Here is a 22,051-nt window from a genome sequence, read left to right as displayed (position 1 = left end):
TCAAGAAGGAGAAGAAAAAGAAAAATATATAAGTAAATAACTTTTTTTTTTTTTTTTTTAAACCTACTAATGGCTCCACACAATTTGCGCCTTTCAGTAAGTGCATATATATATATATATATATATATATATAAAAATATATATATATATATATATATAAAAATATATATATATATATATATATATATATATATAAAAATATATATATATATATATATATATATATAAAAATATATATATATATAAAAATATATATATATATATATATAAAAACACAGACAGGGGGTCACGCTCATCTCCAATCAAATCTATTCAGACAGAAGTGCCCCAGACAGTACTTAGGCTTGCGTAGCTATGCAGATTACAGTCCATTTCACTGGCAACTCTTTAGCTATTAGCCTGCAGAAGCTAATGAGGCGTTAGATAGTGAATATCTAATGGAGTGTGTTAGCATGGCAATTAGGAGGGTGTAGCAGCCAGGCGGAGGGGCTCTAGAGCATTATCCATTTACCTGACTTCTGAGGTGAAACATTTCCCAAGAATGTGATGTACATCAAACGGTTGGACTGCACAGTTTTTCAATCGCTGCTACTCTGAGGTACCCTTTTAAAACGTTTCTTTTGTGTAGACCTAAGGGTTTACTAAATAGCAACTAGTAGACAGTATTGAATGTCGGGGATTATTAGAATATCCATGCAAGTCATAAATCTATATGACAGTTGGATGTTTTGACCAATGCAATTAAATGAATTACTTCACATGTTGACACTGCTTGTGCGCAGACAGTATAGTACAGGGACGGGTTTTGCAGACCAGAACAGATTACGAAACATGTCTGGTGCATCAGTGGATAATGCATCAGGAGAATTTCCTGGGGACCTGCGGCTCAGCTGCGAAAGCAAACCAAGACAGGGGTAGCCTGTCCCAGCGGGAGACCACCACCTAGCGAGGAGCCAACCGGAAGCGCCTAATCAGGGTATTTGCATTCCGATTCAAAGACAAGTTTAAAGCTTAAACGGAACAATCAAAGGCAGACGGCGCTAGCAATCAGGCATGCTAACCAGCGACAGCAGCGGATGAAAGAAGCAAGATTAGAGAGATTTAAAGTGACATTAGAAAGAGTGAACCCAGTGCATTGACTAATGAGAGGGAAAGAGAAGGAAATTTAATTAAAATTCAACATAGAAAGCTGTGACCTAGGCATTTTTGTACTGCAGTCTTATATCAAAGGCTGTAAAGGTGGTTAAAGGATGAGGCTTTCACAAACAAATGGGGTAAATTCTTTAAAAAATTACACTTCATAAGATTTAGTTCGTTTTACAGTACATTACAAAAAGGGTAGTTTCGAAAGGGAAAATTTCAATCATTTAATCTACCTGAGCAGGTAAATAGTATTATAAAACCTCAAAGGGAATTCATTGGGCAAGTGCAACAGAACTCAGCTGTACTACTCAAAAATAGAGATGTACATTTACTAAACATTAAAGTCTCTGTGCAATACTCCTATAGTAAAGTCCTTCTCAAACCCTCCAGGGCAAATGGTATGTTTTAATCTTTCTTTTAGTCCAAAGTGGACTTGATTATATGAAAGTGTTTGCTAAAGATGACCAAATGTGACTGCATTTCACGGGGGGAAAAAAAATGAACACATGTAGTTCCTCCAGTTTACAACCTGTGAATTCCTTCACAAGAACAGACGGGAGCTTTTCATGACAATAGTTGGATTGTGCGGCTACATCTCTTAACAAATGCACTCTCAATGACCAGAGGTCAGAGCAATCCGAGTTCACCTAAAGCGCTCCGGCTAAGAACCAGAGTAATGAGTAAACTGATGCCTTCAGCACAAAAGGAGCACAGTCAGGAACGTTAAACATCTCCCAAACACCTTCACTACTGCAAGGAGGCCCTGCATCTGGCTTCTTGCTGCAAGGATTATTAACAGGATGTAAATATGTGGGTCATGCACAGGGGAAGGCAATATGAAAACGAAAACATTATGAAGACAAAAAACTGCTTGGCTGCGGAATGTTCACAGAGTAAGCGTGAGGTGTACACACAGATGCCTTCAAGAAAGTCAAAAACAGGAGAAACATCTACAAGAATGTAACAGAAAAGTTGGTAACTGAGGGGGGAAAAATTAGCTATGCATTTACTACAATTGCTGTGAACCACTCCTGGTGATTTTGGAAGAAGGAAGCGTACGTTTCTCTTAGTGGAAACACAGCAGGACCATAAACAGGTGTTAAAATTTGACCAGTATGTGCTGTGGTTTGAGAAGGCTCCATTTCTTGAGTTTTATACCCCTTTTTTTGGCAGAACTATTTGGAACCATTATGGCCAACCACATTTTTTTTTTTTTAACCTGAGGAGACATTCACTTCTTTAGCCCAGAGTCAGGAATCACATATGGAATTATGCATTGCGCTAGTGCAAGTAAAATCCCGTCTTTGGCGACATTCAGAAGCCCCAGTTGTTAAACATCACTAATGTAGCGTAGTAGAACAAGGCTATAATAAGTGTAGCGGGTAGCGCGTCGATATTCTCAACTAGCAATTAAATGAAGAAATGAGAAGTGTGAGATTAACACAAAGGGCACTCTTTTACACTGCACTGATGACACATGCACAGATAACAGGCTTAGACACGGGCAGTTAAGACTCACGCTCTTAATCAGAATGAGAGCTCAAGGTATGAGAGAGTGCGCGACACCCCCTCGCCCCTTTTCCACAGATATGAAAACCAGCCCGGAGCTCTTCATAACGTCTCTTTATAACGATGAAACGTCGACGCTTGGGTTCGGCAGCGTTCCCGCAGGCTCATAACACACAACCGCGGACACGGTCCCGCGTGTCAGCCCTGTGCAGCCACGGGGAACGCGACCCATTTTCCGTCCTGGCTCGACAATTATTACATTGGGCTCCGAGGGAAAGCGGCCCCGTATGGTTTTGCTAAGTCCTTGAGCGGAGAAGGTGGTGGTGGATGAAGCAAACCCAAGTAGATACACTAAGCATTAGTGGTTAACCAATAACTAATGAGGGAAGAAGAAAAAACACGGGGCTCAGATGAAACCGTTTAGCATGAAGCGTATAACAGCCTTATTGCGTTTCAGAAAAGCTGCTGCGCCATTTTAACCTCCCCTAGCATAATTGCTGTGCGGTTAAAAGGTCTGTTTCCAGTCAGCGTTAGCAGATAGATTGTTTGAACCCCTGTGTCCTAATCAAAGAGCGAGCTCCAAATATGCGCGGGTTAAGTTTATATAAGCACGTGTTCCAGTTGCTTATTGGGGCAATTTAAAGTGCAAGTTATAAGAGCAGATCTGGGATAGTTTAAAACAACAAACAGTTTTCGCAGGACGGCAGTGGTGAAGCAAACACAGCTTTGTGGTCTTTGTTGGCACATAAAAGCAGATCTCCTGATAGAAAGCTGAGGGCTTGGCTCCAGTAATGGACCTTTCCCATGGCCAGCCAATAAATCTCTGCAAATGAAAGGGCCTCTCTGTCTCTCCCGCTCTCTTTAGCCATTTCTCCATCAGCCCCTCCTCCTCCCTCGCTCTTCCCAGGTGTTGGAGTGCTGGGGTCAGGCCTGGATCAGAGAGGATCAGAGCGAGAGACATGTTGAATCCATCCAGTCCAAACCAGGTCCATGTGTCCTGAGCACCATTATCCTGTAAATGAACTTTATTGAGGCAACGGCGTGTTGGGAAGTCTGCAAAAACATTAAAAGGGAGCATGCGGAGAGGGCCCCTCCGGCTCGGGGTAGGGGGCACGCAAGAGAGGGTAGGTTGCTCTGGCTTGGAGTTGTCTAGCTGCGTAATGGTCTGTTACCACCAGAGTCACGGTCAGCACAGGCCCAAGCAGGAAGTAGAGACGACGGCAGTCTCTTAAGCAGCCATACTTCACCGACTGAGAATTTATGCAGACAGGAAAAGAGAGGAAGAGGATGACAAAGTGGGGGTGGGAGAAGGAGTGAGAGCGATGCAAAAATAAGGCTCCCATTAAAAGTGTAAAGTCAACAAACCCCTTATTATAACTCTGCACAAAAGAAGGGGGAGAGAGAGACAGTAAAAACCAAAAGATGAAGAGTATGACAGGAGAGAGCAAGACAAGGTTAGAAGGCCGAAAAGAGAACACATTACAGAGCAAGTCCCAAGAAAGCACCTACAATTTGTACGATGTGAACGAACCCACAGCCATGGTGAGCCTAATCAGGAGCAGGCCTGCTATGAACCCCCCCTGAGGAAACAATGTGTACCAAAGCAGCATGAACACGACCCCCACATGTGGCCTCAGCCCCATGCCCACCAGGAGTCCCGTTAAACAGCAGGCTAGCACTGTGATCCTCACAGCGATGATTAATGAGAGAGAGAGAGAGAGAGAGAGAGAGAGAGAGAGAGAGAGAGAGAGAGAGAGAGAGAGAGAGAGAGAGAGAGAGAACGCTGGGGTGGGGGAAGTGTCTGGTTCTGCTTAAGGTCCTGGAAATGAGATTAAAGGGAAACCTCCAAACAGACTGAATTGTATTTGCCATAATTGCTGTGAACAGCTTATACCAGGCACACCACAAATAACAGTCATAAAAAAAAAAAAAGCAGGAGAGGAGGAGGGGAGTGCAATGTGAAACCCCTCACTCACTTGCTTGCTTAAAGCAAGCTACCACAGAAGAAAAAAGAACCCTGGTGGATTCATTAGGAAGTATAAAGGATGAGGTTAAGGCTCAAGTACACTCAGAGGATTTTAGCTCAAAGAGGATGAAGCCACAAGCTGAGATGATAATACTCTGAGAACACGCGAACGGGCGAGAGGCAAACAAACAGAAGATGACACCAAAATTCTACATCAGTTCCTGATCTGACTAGGAGCCCGAGAGCCCCGGGCGAACAGTTCTGCAAAAGAGGGAAAAGGAACAGATAACACAAGGAAAGATGGATTCCTGCTACACTCCCCAACTGCGATCCGCACCGGTGACTTCAAAAAGATCCAAATCCTTTTAAAGGAAGCCCAATATTCTAAAAGAGTCTGCAGCCAACCTAGTGGGTATTTGTAGAACACTAAACCAGGTGAAGCACAAAGGTACAAATCAAATCAATGAAAGTGATAAAACAGAGGAGGCTTTGTTCCAAAAAACCCATCATTCCTGCCATGATTGCATTTAAAATAAAAGCACATGCACTGACATGAAAAAGTGAAGTGAAACACAGGCAAGAGAGGATCTGACTAGTTTTCATAATGTAGTTGGGGTGGGCAGGGGGGTTATGAGCTATTGAGAGGTGATCGGTCAAGAGCACCGTACCTACCAAGCAAACACAGTGTGTAGGAGTACTCCAAGATAGGAACCCGGGAGCTAAGGTGTTCTGTGTGTTAAGTTTATGCACTCCTAAGTTATACCCAAGCTTATTCCCAGGATTCTGTTTACATGGGAAGGCCAAAGAATTCCCTTCTCTCACTGAATAACAGCCAGAGACATTCTTAGTCTAAAGTAGGCACTTTTATTGATGCGAGTTCTACCACTTTTGTAAAACAAAACAAACGAAAAAGAAAGTAAACAGAAAAGGAGAGGAAGATTCTACACCACATGAGAAACATCTACCTGTAGATAAAGAATGCAGAAATATATGACGTACAACTACGACTGCTATGGAGTTTTGTAGTGCCAATACAGAACCAAGAGAACTCAGTTCTTATAAGTTAATAGAAATCATTAGCCATTTTTTGCAATACATTATTATTGGCATGGCAAATCAGGATAGGAGTTTAATGAATGTGTATTAATTATGTGCTAATTTTTGCTCATTGCAGTGATCAGGCTCAGAGTTAATGGGATACCTAGTTGTTTTTAAATTAACTCTACTGCTTCTGAGGAAAAAAAAGACATTCAAAAGAAAAGTATGAAAAATCTGAATGTTGTGTACCTTGAACAGGTATGGTGCCGTTTTAGTCCAGTCCTGCTGAATAGTATTACCATAAACATGGTGACCATTAATCAAAAGTAGTACAAAGCCATGATAAAAATATATTGGATCTGGGAAGTACCACAAGAGAAAAAAAAAAAAGAAAAAAAAAAAAAAAAAAAAGCAAAAAAAAAAAAAAAAAAGCAAAAACACATCTGATCTTCCACACAGCCAAATGAACCACAGAAAGCTATATTCCATCATCATCATCATCCTCCTCCAAAAAAAAAACAAAAAAACAAAAACCCACAAACTTGGCCTGCCAAGTCACACCACAAGAGGGCAGTATAGTCCAGGCAAGGGAGGGGGGTCTTCGAGCCAGGGAAGGGTGCCGTCTCCAATTGCTCTGGGGAAGGCAGGGCTGTGTTCTTTTTCGCCCAGCACCGTTGACACTCACCGAGTACAATCCAGCGTTCACTCCTTTGATATCTCACACAAGGCGAACATCAGAGCCCTAAGAACTACTGAGGTTAAAGCATCCAAGTCCAACTCCACACAACAATGCAGCCTGCTTCCTTGAACATGCTGCATGACTGGTATTGACTGTAGTAAAAGGTTATTCTCTTTGTGCCCTTAAGAGTGGTAGGAGACCTGCTCCCTGACGGCGATTATACAGAGAAGACTAAGTCAATGGAATAAGTTGCTATACAAGGAGGTCAGACAGAGCGCCAGGGAAATGGACCGTTTTTTTCTGCTGCAGGCTATTCCGTTACAAAATAAGGAAACAAAACCAGGCTCTCACTCTGAAAGGCACAAAAACCATGAGCATAAACCACTGCTGAGGTTAGCGCTCAGGAGACCCCACCTACTAAACCAACAGCAGCACAATGAATTATTACAACCAGTCAAATATTACACCACTCTGAATTACCCCTGCACAGATATGACATCATATTTGTGGGCACTGGGAAATAAGTGACCCCTCCACCACTCGTTCGTCATTGCTGGGATTTTTGTGGGCATAATTATTGCACTTCTAAGCAACAGCTTTGCGACTGCAAAATATCTAACCTGTTAAACAACTACAAGGCTTTGACTGTACTAAAGTACACAGCTCCATGCCGGGAGAGGACATTAACATCTGGCATGCTTTGTGACTGGACTGCTGTGCAGCAGCGTCTGACCGCAGGCCTACAGAGGGAACGCTGGATTGAGTCAGTGGGTTCTTTTCAGGCTGGGTTTTAACATACAAACTGCTGCCTCATTCGGATAATCTGCAACAGGGCTGCTTGGACGTCTTCATCCATGTGACCCTGGAAAATGCAAGCCAGCACACACGTCAGCGCGTACCAATCGGACTTAAGCAGCTTTTCAGGTGGTGGAGGTGATTCACCCCTCATACAGAGCTGTCTGCAACTTTAGTCACTGCGGTGAGCGCACACGCGCACGCACCCGCGTACACGCACACCTGAGTAAGTGTGAATAAGATCAGAACTGCATGGGAATGCAATGCCCCATTATGGGTCATGACATTTCCACAAATGAGCTCTTGATCAATGGCCCTGAGATTTAAAAAAAAAAAAAAAAAAGCAACTTCAGGCAGTGTATGTATTGAAGGACAGAAGCACACCCACACACACCCACTTACCTGTGCAGCGCTGAGAAGATGAGTTCGATAAATTGAAACCACCTCTCTATGTTGCCTCTCAGCATCCTGTAACGGGGGGAGAGACAAAATATAAACAACCAGAGTTGCTAATTACCTCTACTGTGATGAACAGACAGCTGTCTACTGAAGGGGGGGGGGGGGGAGAGAGTGAGAGAGGGGGAAAAAAAAGTGTCAGAGTGAACTTTGGTACATTCATATCTGATGAACAACAGAAAGCTGCCTTTTTTCCTTCCATGTAGCTTTGTCATTGGTACTAGGAGCTGATCAAAAATCAGACTTAACATGCACAGTCACAACACGTCCCATTAAAATATCTATGGCTTAAAATAGCTCAGGTTCAGCAAAATACAGAAGCCAAATTCAATAAGTGTGGAAGAGTTTTGTGCTTTGCTTTTCCATCTAATGGGAGTTCTAGCGAAGCCCAAAGCTCTGAGGGGGTAGTGCCTCCTGCTCCTGTAGCCCTGTTTTACATCAACCAGTCAGCTGCAGTCACACAGCACTTAAGACTTGGACGCCAAAAAGGTTTGAAGCTTATCGAGCATTTTTAACCACAGTTTTAATGAAGATGGATTCCTCAACCTGTGAGTTACAAACGGACCAGATGAAGGTCCACCTGGGATCTATCGGTGGCTTTGTATCCTCGTCCTGTTACGGCATAAACGGCATCATTCAGAGTCGGGCTCAACATCTCATGCTATGCCCCAGCCCTGCGGAAGCCAGGGAGCATGTCAGGCTAAGCTGAGGCAGGACGGCCCCTGCGCTGGCAGGCATGTGAGCGTTTCGTGGTGAGACGGGACTCACAGCCAGCTGCTGCTGGAGACTCTTGACCTGCGCCTGGAGTGCGTCCATGTGCTGCGTGTGTCTCTTGTTGGGCATGTTGCCTGTGTAAGCCAGCTGGGACAGGCCATTCAGGGCCTGTTTGAGGCGCTCCACGTCAGCCAGGAGCTCTGTGATCTGCAGGGCACGAGTGTACACACAGACACAGACACACAGAACATTTGTATTGACAAAGAGAGGGCCTCCAAGAGTATGTTCATTTCAAATGCCCTTCAGTTACACACACCAGGCTGTGGTAATCTGAAAATCATCATGGAACTGTTTTATTTTTAAAAACCTTCACATGACTTCAGACAATAAACCTGATAAATATATTCTTTAGACAAAACCAGTGATGGTGCAGTGACTAATGAAGCCATAAAAGTTCCCCACCCGTTTGTCTTTTGCCTCGGTTTGCTCTGAGTACATCTGGATCCTCTTCTGCAGGTCTCCAATGGTGGTGAGCGATTCATCGTACTTCTCCTTCAGCTCACGGATCTCCTTTTCAATGGAGGTGCTCCTGTTCTGCAACGTCTCCATCTCCACCCGAGCTCTGCACTCGCTCTCTCTGGCCTGGGCCGCCTCCCTGTAGAGGTCGTCGCACTGTTCCTCTAGGCTCGAGAGCCGATCTCCGAGCTCGTCGGCCTCATCCTCCAGCCTCTGCTTCTCGGCACGGAGCTGGGCCACCTGGCCCTCGTGGGCACGCAGCTCATCCAGGGCGTGCGTGGCTCTGAGCAGCTCGCCCTGGAGCGTGGCCACGTCCTCGGCCCGCTGGGCGCTGGTCTCCTCCGCCTCCCTCAGGGCCAGGCGCAGATCGGCCACGTCCCTCTCCAGGGCCTCCCGAGCCTGGCCATGGCGGGCCAGGAGGTCTGCGTCACTGCTGCAGCTCCGCAGCTCCCTCTCCAGGGCCTGCGTGCGCTGCGCCTCCACGTCGCGCATTGCGTGGAGCCGCTCGCACTCGTTCCGTGCCTCCTCCAGAAAGGAGCCCAGCGAGCGCTCAGTGTCCTTGAATCGCTCCTGCTTAACGAGCTCGCTCTCCAGACGCTGCTGGAGACTCTCGATTTCAGTGGCGCACAGCGCATTCTTCTCCTCCAGCTCAGCTCGCCGCACGGTTGCGTCCATGTGCTGCTGCTCCAGCTCCACCAGCTTCAGGCTCAGTGCCTCCACCTGGACTTTGTAGGCATCCTCCACCTCCCTGTGTTTCTCACTGGGGATAAAGTTGGCCTCCAGCTCCTGCCGCCTCAACACAAGCTCCGCTTTCTTGGCTTCCTTCTGCTGTCTCTCTCGTTCCCTGTCTGCTTTTGCACCCTCGTACTTCTCCTGCACTTGGGCCAGTTTCTCCGTCATGTCCTTCATGGCACTGCTAAAAGACCGGTCCTTTTCCTCCACGGTGGACAGGGGAACAAACTTGGAATGAATGGCTTCATGAATGGTGTCCAGCTCTCTCTTCTGGGATTCTATTTCTTCCTGAAGTTTTGCAGAACCTTCAAGAGCAGCCTGATGTTTGGATGCGGCATCCTCAGCTCTCATTTTCACCTCAGCTAAGGCCCTGTTCAACTTGCTTTTCGTCTCCTCGTGCTCAACGAGGCTAATATAGTCCTTCACCAATTTCGCCTGCACATTCTCAAACTCCTCTTTCAACATAGCATTTCCCTCTTTCATGTTCTTTAGCTCCTCCTCCCTGATTCTTCCATCTTCTTCCAACTTGGCAATTTCAGCCTTGGCTTTTTCCAAGGCTTCACCCAACACCGCCTGCGCTTGCTCATGCACTTCCTTGGCAATGAACTCTCCCTCCAAGCTCCGCGTCAGCGACGCCTTCTCGGCCACCATGAGCTCGAGCTCTCTCTCCTTCTCCCGGTACTTCTCCTGGAGGCTCTTCAGGTCCTTCTCCAGACCAGCGGCGCGAGCCGACAGGGTGGCCGCCTCCCTCTCATACTTCTCGCATGACACCTGGGAGCTCTTTAGTTTGCTCACGCTCTCAGACAGGGAGGCCTTCTCCTCTTGGAGCCTCTTCACCTGCTCCTCTGTCCAGCCTTTCCTCTCCGTCACCTCCTCGAGCTGCTCCCTCAGCTCCTCGGCAGCGAGCGCCAGAGACCTCCTTAGCTCCTCGTGAACATCAACAGGAACGTACTGTGTCTGGAGGTTCTGGGTGAGCTCCTGCAGCTCTTCCCGGAGCAGCTCCCGTTCGTCTTCGGCCTCCTCCAGCTCGCGGATCAGTGTCTGGCACTTGGACGTCACTTCTGCCAGCTTCATCCTCAATGTGCTGCTCTGCTCCTCCAGAGCATCCCTCATCCTCTCGTGCTCTGCCAGGGGGACGCCATCCCGGCCACCCGCCTCCCGGTGGAGCTCGGCCACCTCCTCCAGTACACGGTCGTAGTCATCCCGCAGCTCCGCCAGCTGCCTCTCTTTCTCATCCACTGCGTTGGTCAGGAGGTTCTTCATGTTGTCGAACTTCTCCCCGGGGACAGTGGTTGACAGGCGGACCGCCGTTTCCTGCGCTCGAGTCTCTGCTTCCAGGAGAGACTTGGACATCTTATCCCGCTCTTCCCTCACCACGTTCAGCTCCACCATCAGTCCATCGGCCTCTTCGGCCAGGTGTCTTTCGCTTTTCTTGTACTCCTCCAGAGCCTTCTCGCTCTGCTTCAGGTGGTTCCTGACCCGGCCCACCTCAGCCGACGCGCCTTCGTATTTGGCTTTGACTTCGCTGAGCTGGGCTTTGAGGTCATCCAGCATCTGGCTCCCGAGGTGCTCCTTCACGGCCACCACATGGGCCTGCAGTTGCTTGACTTTGGCCTCTGAATCCAGCATCCTCTTCTGCACGTCCCCCAGCGCCCCTTCCAGCTCCTGAATCTGCCGGTCAGCGTCGCGCTTGACCGAGTCACGGCTCTGGGCCAGTTCCTCACAGTCCTGAGTCTTCCGCACCAGCAACGCCTGGAGGTGCCCTAGCTCATCCTGGGCAGCCTCCTGCTGTTTACGGGTGGAGCTCAGCTCCTGACGGAGTGCTTCCACTTCACCGTGGGCACCCAACACTGGTTGAGAGAGCTCCAGGGGGCGGGACAAGGAACGAGACAGAACTGTTGGCTGTAAAATCTGCAATCAAAGAGATAGACTGTTACAAATGTAACCCACTACTTGCACTGTGAGCAGCAAACCTTGATCTGCGACATACCATAACCCTTTTCTCAGAGATTGGATACACAAATTTTGGAGAACACATACCAAGTTTTACCACAGACCTTAATTTTCACAAATTACACTACAACAAAGCCCAAAGTGATCTCTACAGTAACAAAGAAAAAAAACAAAAAAACAAAAAAAAACATCATGTCCTGCAAAACTGCATCTAGTGCAGTTTGAAAAAGCTGACGCCAAACTGAGACCCTCCGAGAAAACAAACAAACAAATTAGTTCTCTCTCAACCGCAAGTAAGAGAGGTGACAAAAATAAGAGAGGAGCTCCTTCATTCTGACAACACGGTGTGTATACACACACACACACACACACACACTATTGGAGTGAGCTACAAATCATAGTCGTAGGTAACCCATTACCCACATAGTCTATTGCTGAGCTACCAAATTAGTAAATGTTGTGGCAAAGCTTTCTTAATTCCTTCAGGGAAACATCATAATACTGCTTTGCTTGCTTTGACTTCCATTTTAAAAAAAGTGTAACTGCAACTAAAAACTTGTCCAGATTGACCATAAACAGACTAGATCAGGAAATCAGTATTCCTCAGCTGAATAAAGATTCTAATATTTTTATCTAATTGAGATATTAAGCTACAGTGCTTTGGTAATAAGATAAATATCCTGCATAGGCATCTCAACACAATTAAACAAAAACAGTATCATCTCGATTAGAAGAAAACATTTCAAGGGATATTACCTGAGCTGAATCCAGGCTTTGAGACTGTCTGACAATGACATTTTCTCTCCCTGCATGAAAACAAAACAGATTTTTTTAATATATATAATTACCTTGAATCTTCATCGGGCCATATGATTCAGTTCCTAAAACTTAAGCCTGTGTGCCAAATCTCACAGGCCAAACTCACCTTTAATTACAGACTGACCTGAGTAATCTCCCTGCAAAAGGAAACAAGCAGACGTATTAATCTGATTGGTCGATCACGTCAAGGGATTGGATGCGGATCTAAGGCGGGTAGCCTGCTTGTGCCTGCTCACCAGACAGCTCTGGGGCTGGACCTTCACCGTGTCCGAGGCCCTAGTGCCTTCCTCCTTGTCTCTAGCAGCCAGTAGTCGCTTCAGATGTTCTCTCTGGAATTGACAGAAAGATGTGAAAAGGAGGTAGAGATGAGCACATGCACATTCTGCAGCGAGGCGGGCGGGGGTCATCGGTCATGGAGAATCTACAAAACGCTTGCAAAAAGGTACCTCTTTATGAATGTCTTCCACCACTGACTTTTCCTGCAGAAAGAAGTACAAATACGTACTGCATGTGAGACACTTGCACAACAATCTGGAAGATAATAAGTCAGACTGTTTGGAGGTTAAAGCACAAGAAACGTCACTGTAGTGCACAGCACCAGAAGACACTGAGCATCATGGGACTCCATAGCTTTGTACGTGCATGTACCTGACTGAGCTGTTTTTGCAACATGCTGACTTTGTCCATCAAAGTCCTTTGTTCCTGATGATACCTCCTTAGAGTCTCCTGCTGGCTCTCATTCTGTTTCTCCAGATCCTGGAGAAGTCGCACACACACACGCAGACAGAAATTTAGCTTTACGGCAACTCATTTAATGGGGCAAACATCAGAGAATAGACTGGTAGACTAATACTGCAAACCCAAAGCTTTAGATCTGTAAACAAAGACCAAGAGAAAACTGAAAACAATTCCACGTACATGAATGATATGATCCCTACTGAACGAGGGGTCAGACGTTGCATCCAGTGACAGCTGCAGAGAGGGGGGGGAAAAAAAAAAAAAAAAAAAAAAAAAAAAAAAAATTAACTCAGCTGGGTGAATAACCCACAACCACAAACCTCTTAAATAGACTCAAATACAACAAATGTGCTTCGTGTCTGGATAACAAATCAGGATGACGAGAAGCTGTAACTGATGCAAAAAAATTCTGCTTGCCTAAATGTTCCAAAACGGAAGTCACACTGAAGTTTCGTCTACTGCCACTAGATGGCAGTGGTGTTGAGCTGGAAAACGGCGAAGCGAATGACTGCAGTGATTGTGCGCCGTGCTTTGGCGCGGTTGTGTATCGCACGCTGCCGGCACTCTGACGGGGCATTAAATCCAGAGCCAAGTGTCATCAACGAGTGACGACAGCGCAAGTACACGACTGGCTTGGGCCTTCAGTGTACCGCAATAAGCAGTCGAATTAAAGCCCAGTGTCTCCGAGTGGCGATTTATAGCCCAGTAGCGAGGGTGCTAAAAAAACAGCTAGAAGAATTCCCCGAGCCCGGGAGTTTACACAGCTGCTTAAATGAGAAAACTAAGTGCAGTAATTAGGCTGGCTTCCATCACAAGCCTCTCATTAAGACATCAGGAGAGGACATAAGCCGAGTAAAGTTCTCCCCAGGCTCTGGAGCCTACTGTCCCTCTGCATGGCTTGGCTTAGAGGGCAACGCAACTGCTGCTGGGTTCACGCTGGCTCCCTCAGACAAGGCAATGGTAAATAAAACCGGAGAGCAAAAAGAACCTTAAAGTCTTAAATCTTAACCAGGAAAGTGTTGGAAGCTGGTGTTTTCTGGGAATCCATACCTGTCTCTTTTTCTGCTCCATCCTGGTAGCTTCTTTCACTGTCAATGTAGAGGAAATGCAATGTTAACGTAAATGTCTATTTGGCCGACGCTCGTGACCAGAGCGACTTACAAAAGTGCTGTCATTTACTCATAGAATACATCCTAGTATAGTACAGCAGGTTTGAGTACAACTAGAATGCTGCTGAAATACAGGGATCAGTGCAGATGCCTAGAAGCTTTATACAATACAATAAGTCCTAGAGTTTCAGTTAGTCAACATAGTAGCAGTGGTCATTTAAATATTCCACAAATAGATGGGTCTTCAGTCTGCATGTGAAGACATCATTACTCAGCTGTCACAAACACCAGCGGCAGCGCACGTGAGCAGCTCTGTTAAGGCCGAGGGCAGCGGACTCCACAGAGTAAACGAGGGGGCTGTGATTGCACTGTCTGCGTGGCTGTGTAGTCATAACAAGCCTTTTTTTCCCCCCCAATTCGAGATTAAAGGCTCGCGCGTGCGTGCGTACACACAGTGCATAGAAAAACAACAAACAGGTGTGTTGGAAACATTAATTAGCCAGACACCTCAGGCAGCTCTGACTGTTGATCTCATTTGGGAAAGCTGGGCTTCTTTTAGCAGCGAGGCAGGGAAGAGCCGAAACCTCTCCATCCAATCAGAGTGCAGTGTAATCATGAGGGATCTCATCGAAGAGGTCAGTAAAGATCAGTCTGACTATTCAACTGCATTTGGGACCAGCAAACATGCACACTTTTCACCAGAGGGTGGCACAGAAGAGATAGAGTGGAGACATCTTGTCTGCTCGTAACCCCCCGCCTCCCATCCATACTCTGCTGTGTTTCTGTTCATTTTTGGCATGGAGCCAAGTGGAGGGCTTCGGATTAACTTTGAGCCTTTTGCACGTTTTCGTTCTTGTGCCTAGAACGCCTGGGTGGAGCGGTGGCGTAGGCAGTGGGGACCCCAGAGAGGCACAGGAGGCGCAGAGGTGGTGCTGAGGGAGGGACGGGGAGATGCAGAGGGAGATGGGGGAAGATGTGGAGGTTGCAGGGGAGACATGGAGGAGGTGAAGGAGGAGATGTGGAGCATGCTCGGGTAGGTGTGTCTCAGAGTCCCTGCCCTTCATTAACAGGTGGTGTGACATACCTTTCAGGGCACTGTCCAGATAGCTCTTGACGAGGCTGACAAGCTCATGGTTTTTGCTGAGGCGTGCGTAGTGGTAGCCGTCATGGCCGAAGCCATCCACAGCAGTGACGTCAGCGCCGTTCCTCAGCAGCACCTCCACGGCATCCTTGCATGCGTATTCACAGCCCAGGATCAGCGCGGTCCTGGGGGTGGGGAAGGCACACAGGCCACATGAGAGTGTGTGTGTGTACACTAAGGTGCAGAGGGCGTGCTAGCGAGGCTAGGTGAGTGCGTCTTTACTTGTGTTGCTTGTCTTGCACTCTGATGTCAGCACCGCGGTCAAGCAGGAGCTGACAGATGCGGGGGTGACACATCTGGGTGGCCAACACCAATGGAGTTCGGCCATCCTACACACACACACACACACACACACACACACACACACACACACACACACACACACACACACACACACACACACACACACACACACACACACACACACACACACACACACACACACACACACACACACACACACACACACACACACACACACACACACACACACACACACACACAAAATTCCAGGATGAATAAATGAAATTTGTATGACAATTATGCTCAGGCTTCAGAAAAATGCTTCACAAAGCAGGGGGGGGGGGGAACCTCTCCATCAACCTTAACCAAGTAAACCTACTCTTATCCAAGGCCCCATCAACCACCTGGTGACCCTGTGAGGACCAGAGCAGTTCCTACCACAGTGCAGTGTGCCACCCAGCAGGCTGCACAGTTGCCAGGCAGCACGCTCTGCTGCCAGAAAGCCATGCGGTGCTGATGTAGCCCAGCAGTTACCAAGAGCTCTGCTCAGCCACGGGGAAAATACTCACAAAATCATGAGCGTTGACCGAGGCTCTGTTGTCACACAAGAGCTTAACACTGGAGGAGCAGCCTGCCATGACTGAAAAGGACAAAGCCCGGGGAGGGTGGGGTTTGAGAGAATTAAAGAAAAAGAGGAAGAGAGAGCAAGGTATGAGCGTGAAGGAGAGAAAGGTCGAGTCACAAATTAACTGCAGTGACATCCTGACATCGATTTGAATTCTATGAAACTACCTGTAGGTGGGAAGGGACCGTGTGATTGATTATTTTGTGATTGCTTTGGCAATACTGCAACTGTGCGTTCATGACAACAGTATGTGCGAGTGTGAGAAAAATTGGCAGGGTAAAAGGCAAGTGTAGAAAAACTAATGAAATAGCATACTGGTGGAAATTCTTGCTCACCAGCATCGTGTAGTGCTGTTCTCCCCTGCAGGTCCACATTTCCAACAGGGCAGCTGTGCTGTAACACATAAGCAGACAGTTGAAAACTCTCCCTTTCCAATTAGCCAATACTTTCAACCTACCGTTGAAATAAATATCAGGCATCCCACATATCTTTTGTTTGAGACATCACTGCACCTCATTTCAAGTGTTTTAGACCTGGCTGCTGAGACTCGGAGGGTTCTGGGCCACCTTTAATGTTAGTATGCTTGTTTGAAGCTCCAGAGTTTGGGGGAAAGTGAAAGCAGGTGAAGGGGAGGGAACCTGTTGCTATGATACGGCCAGTGGATGTGACCTGTGGGATGCTGGTCTCGCTGAGTCCAGCGCTCTGTCCCAGAGACCCCACCCACAACTGCACCTGCTCACCTTTTCTCCTTCACTTCCCCCTTTGTTTCACTCCCCTCACGTTCTCCCTCTGTCTCCATTTCTTTGATCTTACTCTCACCAGGCCTCTTTTTAAAAAATTTAAAAATAAATAAAATAAATACATTTTAAAAAGCCCCCCCCAAAAAAAAAACCACTGAACCTCTTCTCTCTCTAGCAACAGTCTCCCAAAAAGGTGGCCAGGTCACATGACCGTGGTGTATAACTATATCCCGAGTAACTTTATCTGCTGTGGGGTGGGCTCTGTGGGCGAGTTCAGACAGCCCTGGGCCCTGTGATGACGGTACAGGCACACAGATGGGAGGTTACAGAGCGGGGCCATGCTGTCAACACTACCAACACCCAGCTGGAGTCCCTGAAAGCTGTTTTCATAAGCAGTGCATGCTGGAGGGGCCATGCAGGGGGGAGGCTGAGCCCTAACAGGGATGCAATTCAACGCATATCTCAGAAATTATATTAAGAATATTTGACAATGAACATATTACTAAAATGCTGTTTTGCCACTAAAGTCTTTGCTCATTATTATTATTAAAAATTATTATTATATATTCAGTGGTGAAATGGATTAAAACAAACAAATAGGTCAATATGATTTTGGTCATTTCTCCATTATGAGTAATCCTACCTTTCTTCCCTTTTACTGATTGCTTTTCACACAGACAGACACCACCAGTGGGTGGCAACTGTTGAATATTAAACCATTTAACAAAGGATGACGGCAAATCCTTCAGACTGTCACACCACCACCAGTGCAATTATCAGATGTCAAGATGCTAAACTGAGGTGCGAGTCTGACGTGAGAGCTGAGGACAAGACACTCGAGACATCATCATGATGATGATGATGATGATGATGATGATCATCTTTAGGACTCAAGTGATGGATGCCTGCCCACACACTTTAGCGACCCCTGCTGGAGCCTTACATTTGTGATAACAGGCCCTTATAGTTAAGAGAACAAATGCACTAGATGATTCAGCAGAGCACCGATGAATCACAAAGGCCTTAAAGGCATTTTCTGTACTGTCCACCCACCATTGTGTTACAGTAGCCAGGTTTTTACAGTGCCCAAGCTGTTTCAGCAAAGAAAAAGAACCGAGATGATATCAGGCTCCATTTTAAACACAAGCGACAGCACCAGTGGTTCAGTGTTTTTCCCCGTTTTGAACAAACAGGAAAAATCTGCAGTGGCTCACAGACTTCCATCTTTCCAGCTCAGCATGACATTCCAGCTATCGTGCACAGAGTTCAGACAGATCGGCACAAATTTGCCGGCCCACTTCCTGTTCACAGTTTCCCAGAATAGCTTCTAGAAAATAAATCACACCCCCTAGAAATTCTAGAGTTTGAGTTCCACAAAACCAACCCTAAACATGGACACTGGGTAACCGGTACCCAGACAGCAACGATCGCCTACCTGCAGCAGCTTCTGCACACAGAGTGACTGTCCGTTCCTGGCCGCCAGGTGTAAGGCATTTTTCCCTGATAAGATTTAAGTAAATAAAAATCACATTTAAAAATTCAACAACAATTCAACGGGCTTGAAAAGAAAATCATTAATAACCACCAAAAAGTGTCTACTCTACCTGTGGCATCAGCAGCTGTGACATCAACACCATGGCCAAGGATGAGGTTAAGGCAGTCCAAGTGTCCTCTGGTGGCAGCAAGATGGAAACTTCAGGTGGTGGAGAGAGCGAGACAGAACACACAGAAAAGAAAAGAGAGAGAATATCTAAATGCTAAAAGTCTCATTATGCAATAACGTGAGCATGAGGCCCGGTGGTGAATATGACAGACGGGCGCTTCGTGAAAGAGGAGTGCGCGATTGGAGGGGGGGGGATAAAGAGGGGCAACGGAGTACTGAAAACTGATGCCTGCGTCTAGCAGCTAAATCAGCATGTAGAGCAGAAAATGGAGGCAGGAGGGATACACAACACCTCCTCAACCCAGGCCGATCCGACCCACTCGCACGGCCATCTGCAGGAGACAAACACCAGCTTCAGATTTGCTCTTCAAAGAGGGGAAGAGACAAGTTTAGACACAGATTCAGACTTGGTCAGGATTCAGATTGCTTCGTCCCTACAATGAGCAAGGTTATAAACCAATCAGCATCTCAAGTCCCATTTATACACACCGTAGCACATTTCCATGGGACGTGCTCAGCTTTAGCGCTTCACAAGAGCCCAGACTGCTAGACCGTCTCGGGGTTCCTGACGCGTTAGTGCTGACAAGGTCGTTAAACGCGGACAGATTCGGCGCGAGCGCTGAGGAAACGCGCGCAGAAACAGGCGCCTTTTTTTTTTTTTTTTTTTTAAGTCATTTAAAGCTGTGTTGAGTCGCGAGTGGCTTTGACCTCGATCTCGCAGTTCCGCCTCCAGTCACGTCGCGGACAGGAGGGGTATTTTTTGAACGACAGGGAGCGACTGCTTAGGACTTGTACCGTTGGAGAGCGAGAGCACGGGCGTGCAATGAACCAGTAACCGGCAACAGCATCAATAAAACCCCCCAGGAAATCAGGATTAAGTCAATTAAATTTTAGCACAAAAGAGAAAGGAATTCTTTCACCGGGTGTCCAGGGCAGAGATGCGTTCAAACCAAATGCAAGCAATCCGGCACAACTCAAAAATAGATCACTGGGCATAATAGGTTCCTCAAAAAAACAAACAAACAAAAAAAATTATAACCAACCCAAACTGGGTGGCTGGAGGCAGCCTGCACCATGCTGCACAGTGGAGTCGCAGGTGGCTCACGGTTAAGAATGGCCATGCCGTTGACAGGCACAGAGACAGAAGGTCGCATGCTGGTCGACACCCAGACGTGTCATTCTAGCTTGGCTCCAACTCCTTCCGTGACTCTGGATATGCGACGTATTTTTAGAGGCACTGAAGTGATGTGCCTGCAGGGGGTCCTCGAAAAGCCCCTCAAAAGCAAGTGCGTCATTATAGAAGATTCCAGAACATTTGAGATCATTTAAAGCCCACCGAAAGTCAGGAACATGGGGACAAAGTCGAGCGGTGAATTCCGATCAGAGGACTAGTTAATATTCAAAAGATCACAGGTGTTCCTCAAAACTAGGGGCCATCTGTAAAGCCACTTACAAAGATTATTAAGTAATTTACACACTGTCAAACAAGACCTTGTGACATGCGGTGCCTGCAAGTCTGGTTCAGAAAATAACTACACACACTTACAGTGTGCATGAACTACACATTCTGTGCACATATGCGTGCATAAATTACAAAAGGCCACCTTTGACGCTGGTTTCCTGGTGGTTAATCCTTGATTAATGATAATCACTTCTAGACAGATGTGCCTTTTACAGCACGCATGCGCACACAGTACTGACGTTGTGTGCCAACAGTATATCTATAGAAAATCTGGGGGTTTTTTTGGTTGTAATTTCTGACTTCTTATGAGCTACAGAGCACAACTGTTCTGAAGTGCATTGTGCACTGTTCTCTGTGCAACCAGTGGGTTTGTGTCATTCACGAAAAGCTGAAACAATGAGCATCAAATCATTACTGGTTCCGGGGTCATTCTTTACAAGCAAATGTCTGCTCTACACCCAAAGACCAGCATGTAACCTTGTATGCACACTCCTACATGACCTCCCACTGTGTCTACGTGTGTGTAGTGTGCGCACACACACACACACACACAGTGTGGCACATCGCCAGCGGCTACGAGCGCACATCAGGCCGTGCCCTGCTGCTGACAGGCAGGCTCCATATATCACCGCGCCGTTTATGACCTGCAGCTCCGTTACTCTGCCTCGCCGCCCTGGCGACTAGCACGCCGGCGAATGCACTTGATTTAGGCCTGAAAAATTCCAGGGCTCTATCGCACAAGGCCCCTTCCTGGCCACGAAGAAAACCAGGAGGAGGAATACCACACGTGGACAGAGGACGCCCACCCCTGCTCTCCTGCCAGGGCGCAGATCTCGCACTAGAAGGCAGAGAGGAGGAACGTGGGCGCCGTTAAAAGAACCTGAATGGCAGAGCAGTCCGCTCAGTGTCGGCTCCCTCGGGGCCCCGCGGCGGATTGAAAATGGAGGGCACAGGGCCGCCACACTCAGCTGAGCAGTAAATACAGCAGCCGTGTTCACCCTGCCAGGCGATGGCAAAGCACCTTGTTAAGCATCCGGGAGAGAATAGCGCATGACCACCCCTGCCCAGTCCTTCTCGTTACTCTCAACACATCCAGAGAACAAGGAAGTATTTGGGAACGCAGTCACTTCATGACTCCTACATTTATTACGAAGATGCATTACCTGAAGATGTTACATGCTCATTTACAGACATCACTTGAGCCACTCTGCTCTCGTGTGCGCGTTCTTTTCTGTATACATGCCTTGGATCAAATAGCCTTCACCACTCCATGTTCTCCATAGTGGTGTGTCCTCGGGAAGCCCAGATTCCCCATGCACACAGGCCAGAACAGCAAGGCTTCCACAAACACCAGCCATTTCAAAACAGATGACTGTAATCACTACCACATGGCACCACACAAACACGCAGTGCGCAGCGTGAATTCGGCTCTCAACTTGGCTTTCCTCAGGAGGTGATTTAAGGAGGTAAAAACATACCATATCAAAACCCACTGTTAATGCCTCTCTACATCTTTTTAGGAGAGTGTGTTGGTCTTTGTTTTCTGACCAAGTTTAAATCCCATCTTTTCCTCCATCTCTTCACTTGTGGTTTGCAGGAGAATAATTTTAGAATTGTTTATTATATTTGGCAGGAAAACAGCAGGAAGTATCTGGGTTATGCCGGGTTCTTCAGTTAGAGACTTCTCTCAGAAATGCTTCTGAATCTCAGTGAAGACATTCTGCAAGTCACCCATTATATGAATCTGCCTTTGTGTAAATCAACACAATATTGGGAGCATCTCAGCACAGAAAGCGTGCGTACTTACGCAGAGCGACCCTCTACATCTAGTTTGGTGGGAGTGATGCCCTTCTTGCTGAGCACAGCTGCAACCTTCTCCACCTCTCCCCTCTCCACAGCCTTCATCAGCCTGTCGTCATACTTATTCCAGTCTGTGTTCTGAAAGAGAGGTGAGGGAGCAGAGAGGTCAGTACATGGAGCCCATAGTAGAGCCTTCTGCGGGATGCGCCG

The 22,051-nt window shown here is 47.1% G+C and overlaps 1 protein-coding gene across 1 annotated transcript in view; it reads right to left on the bottom strand.

Annotated features, from left to right (window-relative positions):
• Positions 1–5,459: 5,459 nt before the first annotated feature.
• uacab (uveal autoantigen with coiled-coil domains and ankyrin repeats b) overlaps positions 5,460–22,051 on the bottom strand; it is a 36,398-nt gene continuing 19,806 nt past the window's right edge. The window contains exons 2-19 of the mRNA XM_027004744.3: positions 21,849–21,979; positions 18,521–18,609; positions 18,352–18,416; positions 16,512–16,569; positions 16,121–16,191; positions 15,531–15,637; positions 15,252–15,433; positions 14,109–14,146; positions 13,239–13,292; positions 12,969–13,076; positions 12,767–12,799; positions 12,557–12,649; positions 12,427–12,457; positions 12,258–12,307; positions 8,763–11,459; positions 8,355–8,507; positions 7,533–7,598; positions 5,460–7,197 (exon numbers count right to left, since the gene is read on the bottom strand). Coding sequence (XP_026860545.3) covers positions 7,126–7,197; positions 7,533–7,598; positions 8,355–8,507; positions 8,763–11,459; positions 12,258–12,307; positions 12,427–12,457; positions 12,557–12,649; positions 12,767–12,799; positions 12,969–13,076; positions 13,239–13,292; positions 14,109–14,146; positions 15,252–15,433; positions 15,531–15,637; positions 16,121–16,191; positions 16,512–16,569; positions 18,352–18,416; positions 18,521–18,609; positions 21,849–21,979 — 4,098 coding nt within the window. The 3' untranslated portion in view covers positions 5,460–7,125. The remainder of the gene's footprint in view (positions 7,198–7,532; positions 7,599–8,354; positions 8,508–8,762; positions 11,460–12,257; positions 12,308–12,426; positions 12,458–12,556; positions 12,650–12,766; positions 12,800–12,968; positions 13,077–13,238; positions 13,293–14,108; positions 14,147–15,251; positions 15,434–15,530; positions 15,638–16,120; positions 16,192–16,511; positions 16,570–18,351; positions 18,417–18,520; positions 18,610–21,848; positions 21,980–22,051) is intronic.

The sequence above is a fragment of the Electrophorus electricus genome, chromosome 23 (assembly GCF_041902795.1).
Source record: "Electrophorus electricus isolate QZ-2024a chromosome 23, ASM4190279v1, whole genome shotgun sequence".
In the NCBI taxonomy this organism is placed as follows: Eukaryota; Metazoa; Chordata; class Actinopteri; order Gymnotiformes; family Gymnotidae; genus Electrophorus; species Electrophorus electricus.
The sequence above is the reverse complement of the archived record's forward strand: the minus strand, read 5'-3'. Positions and strand labels throughout refer to the sequence as shown.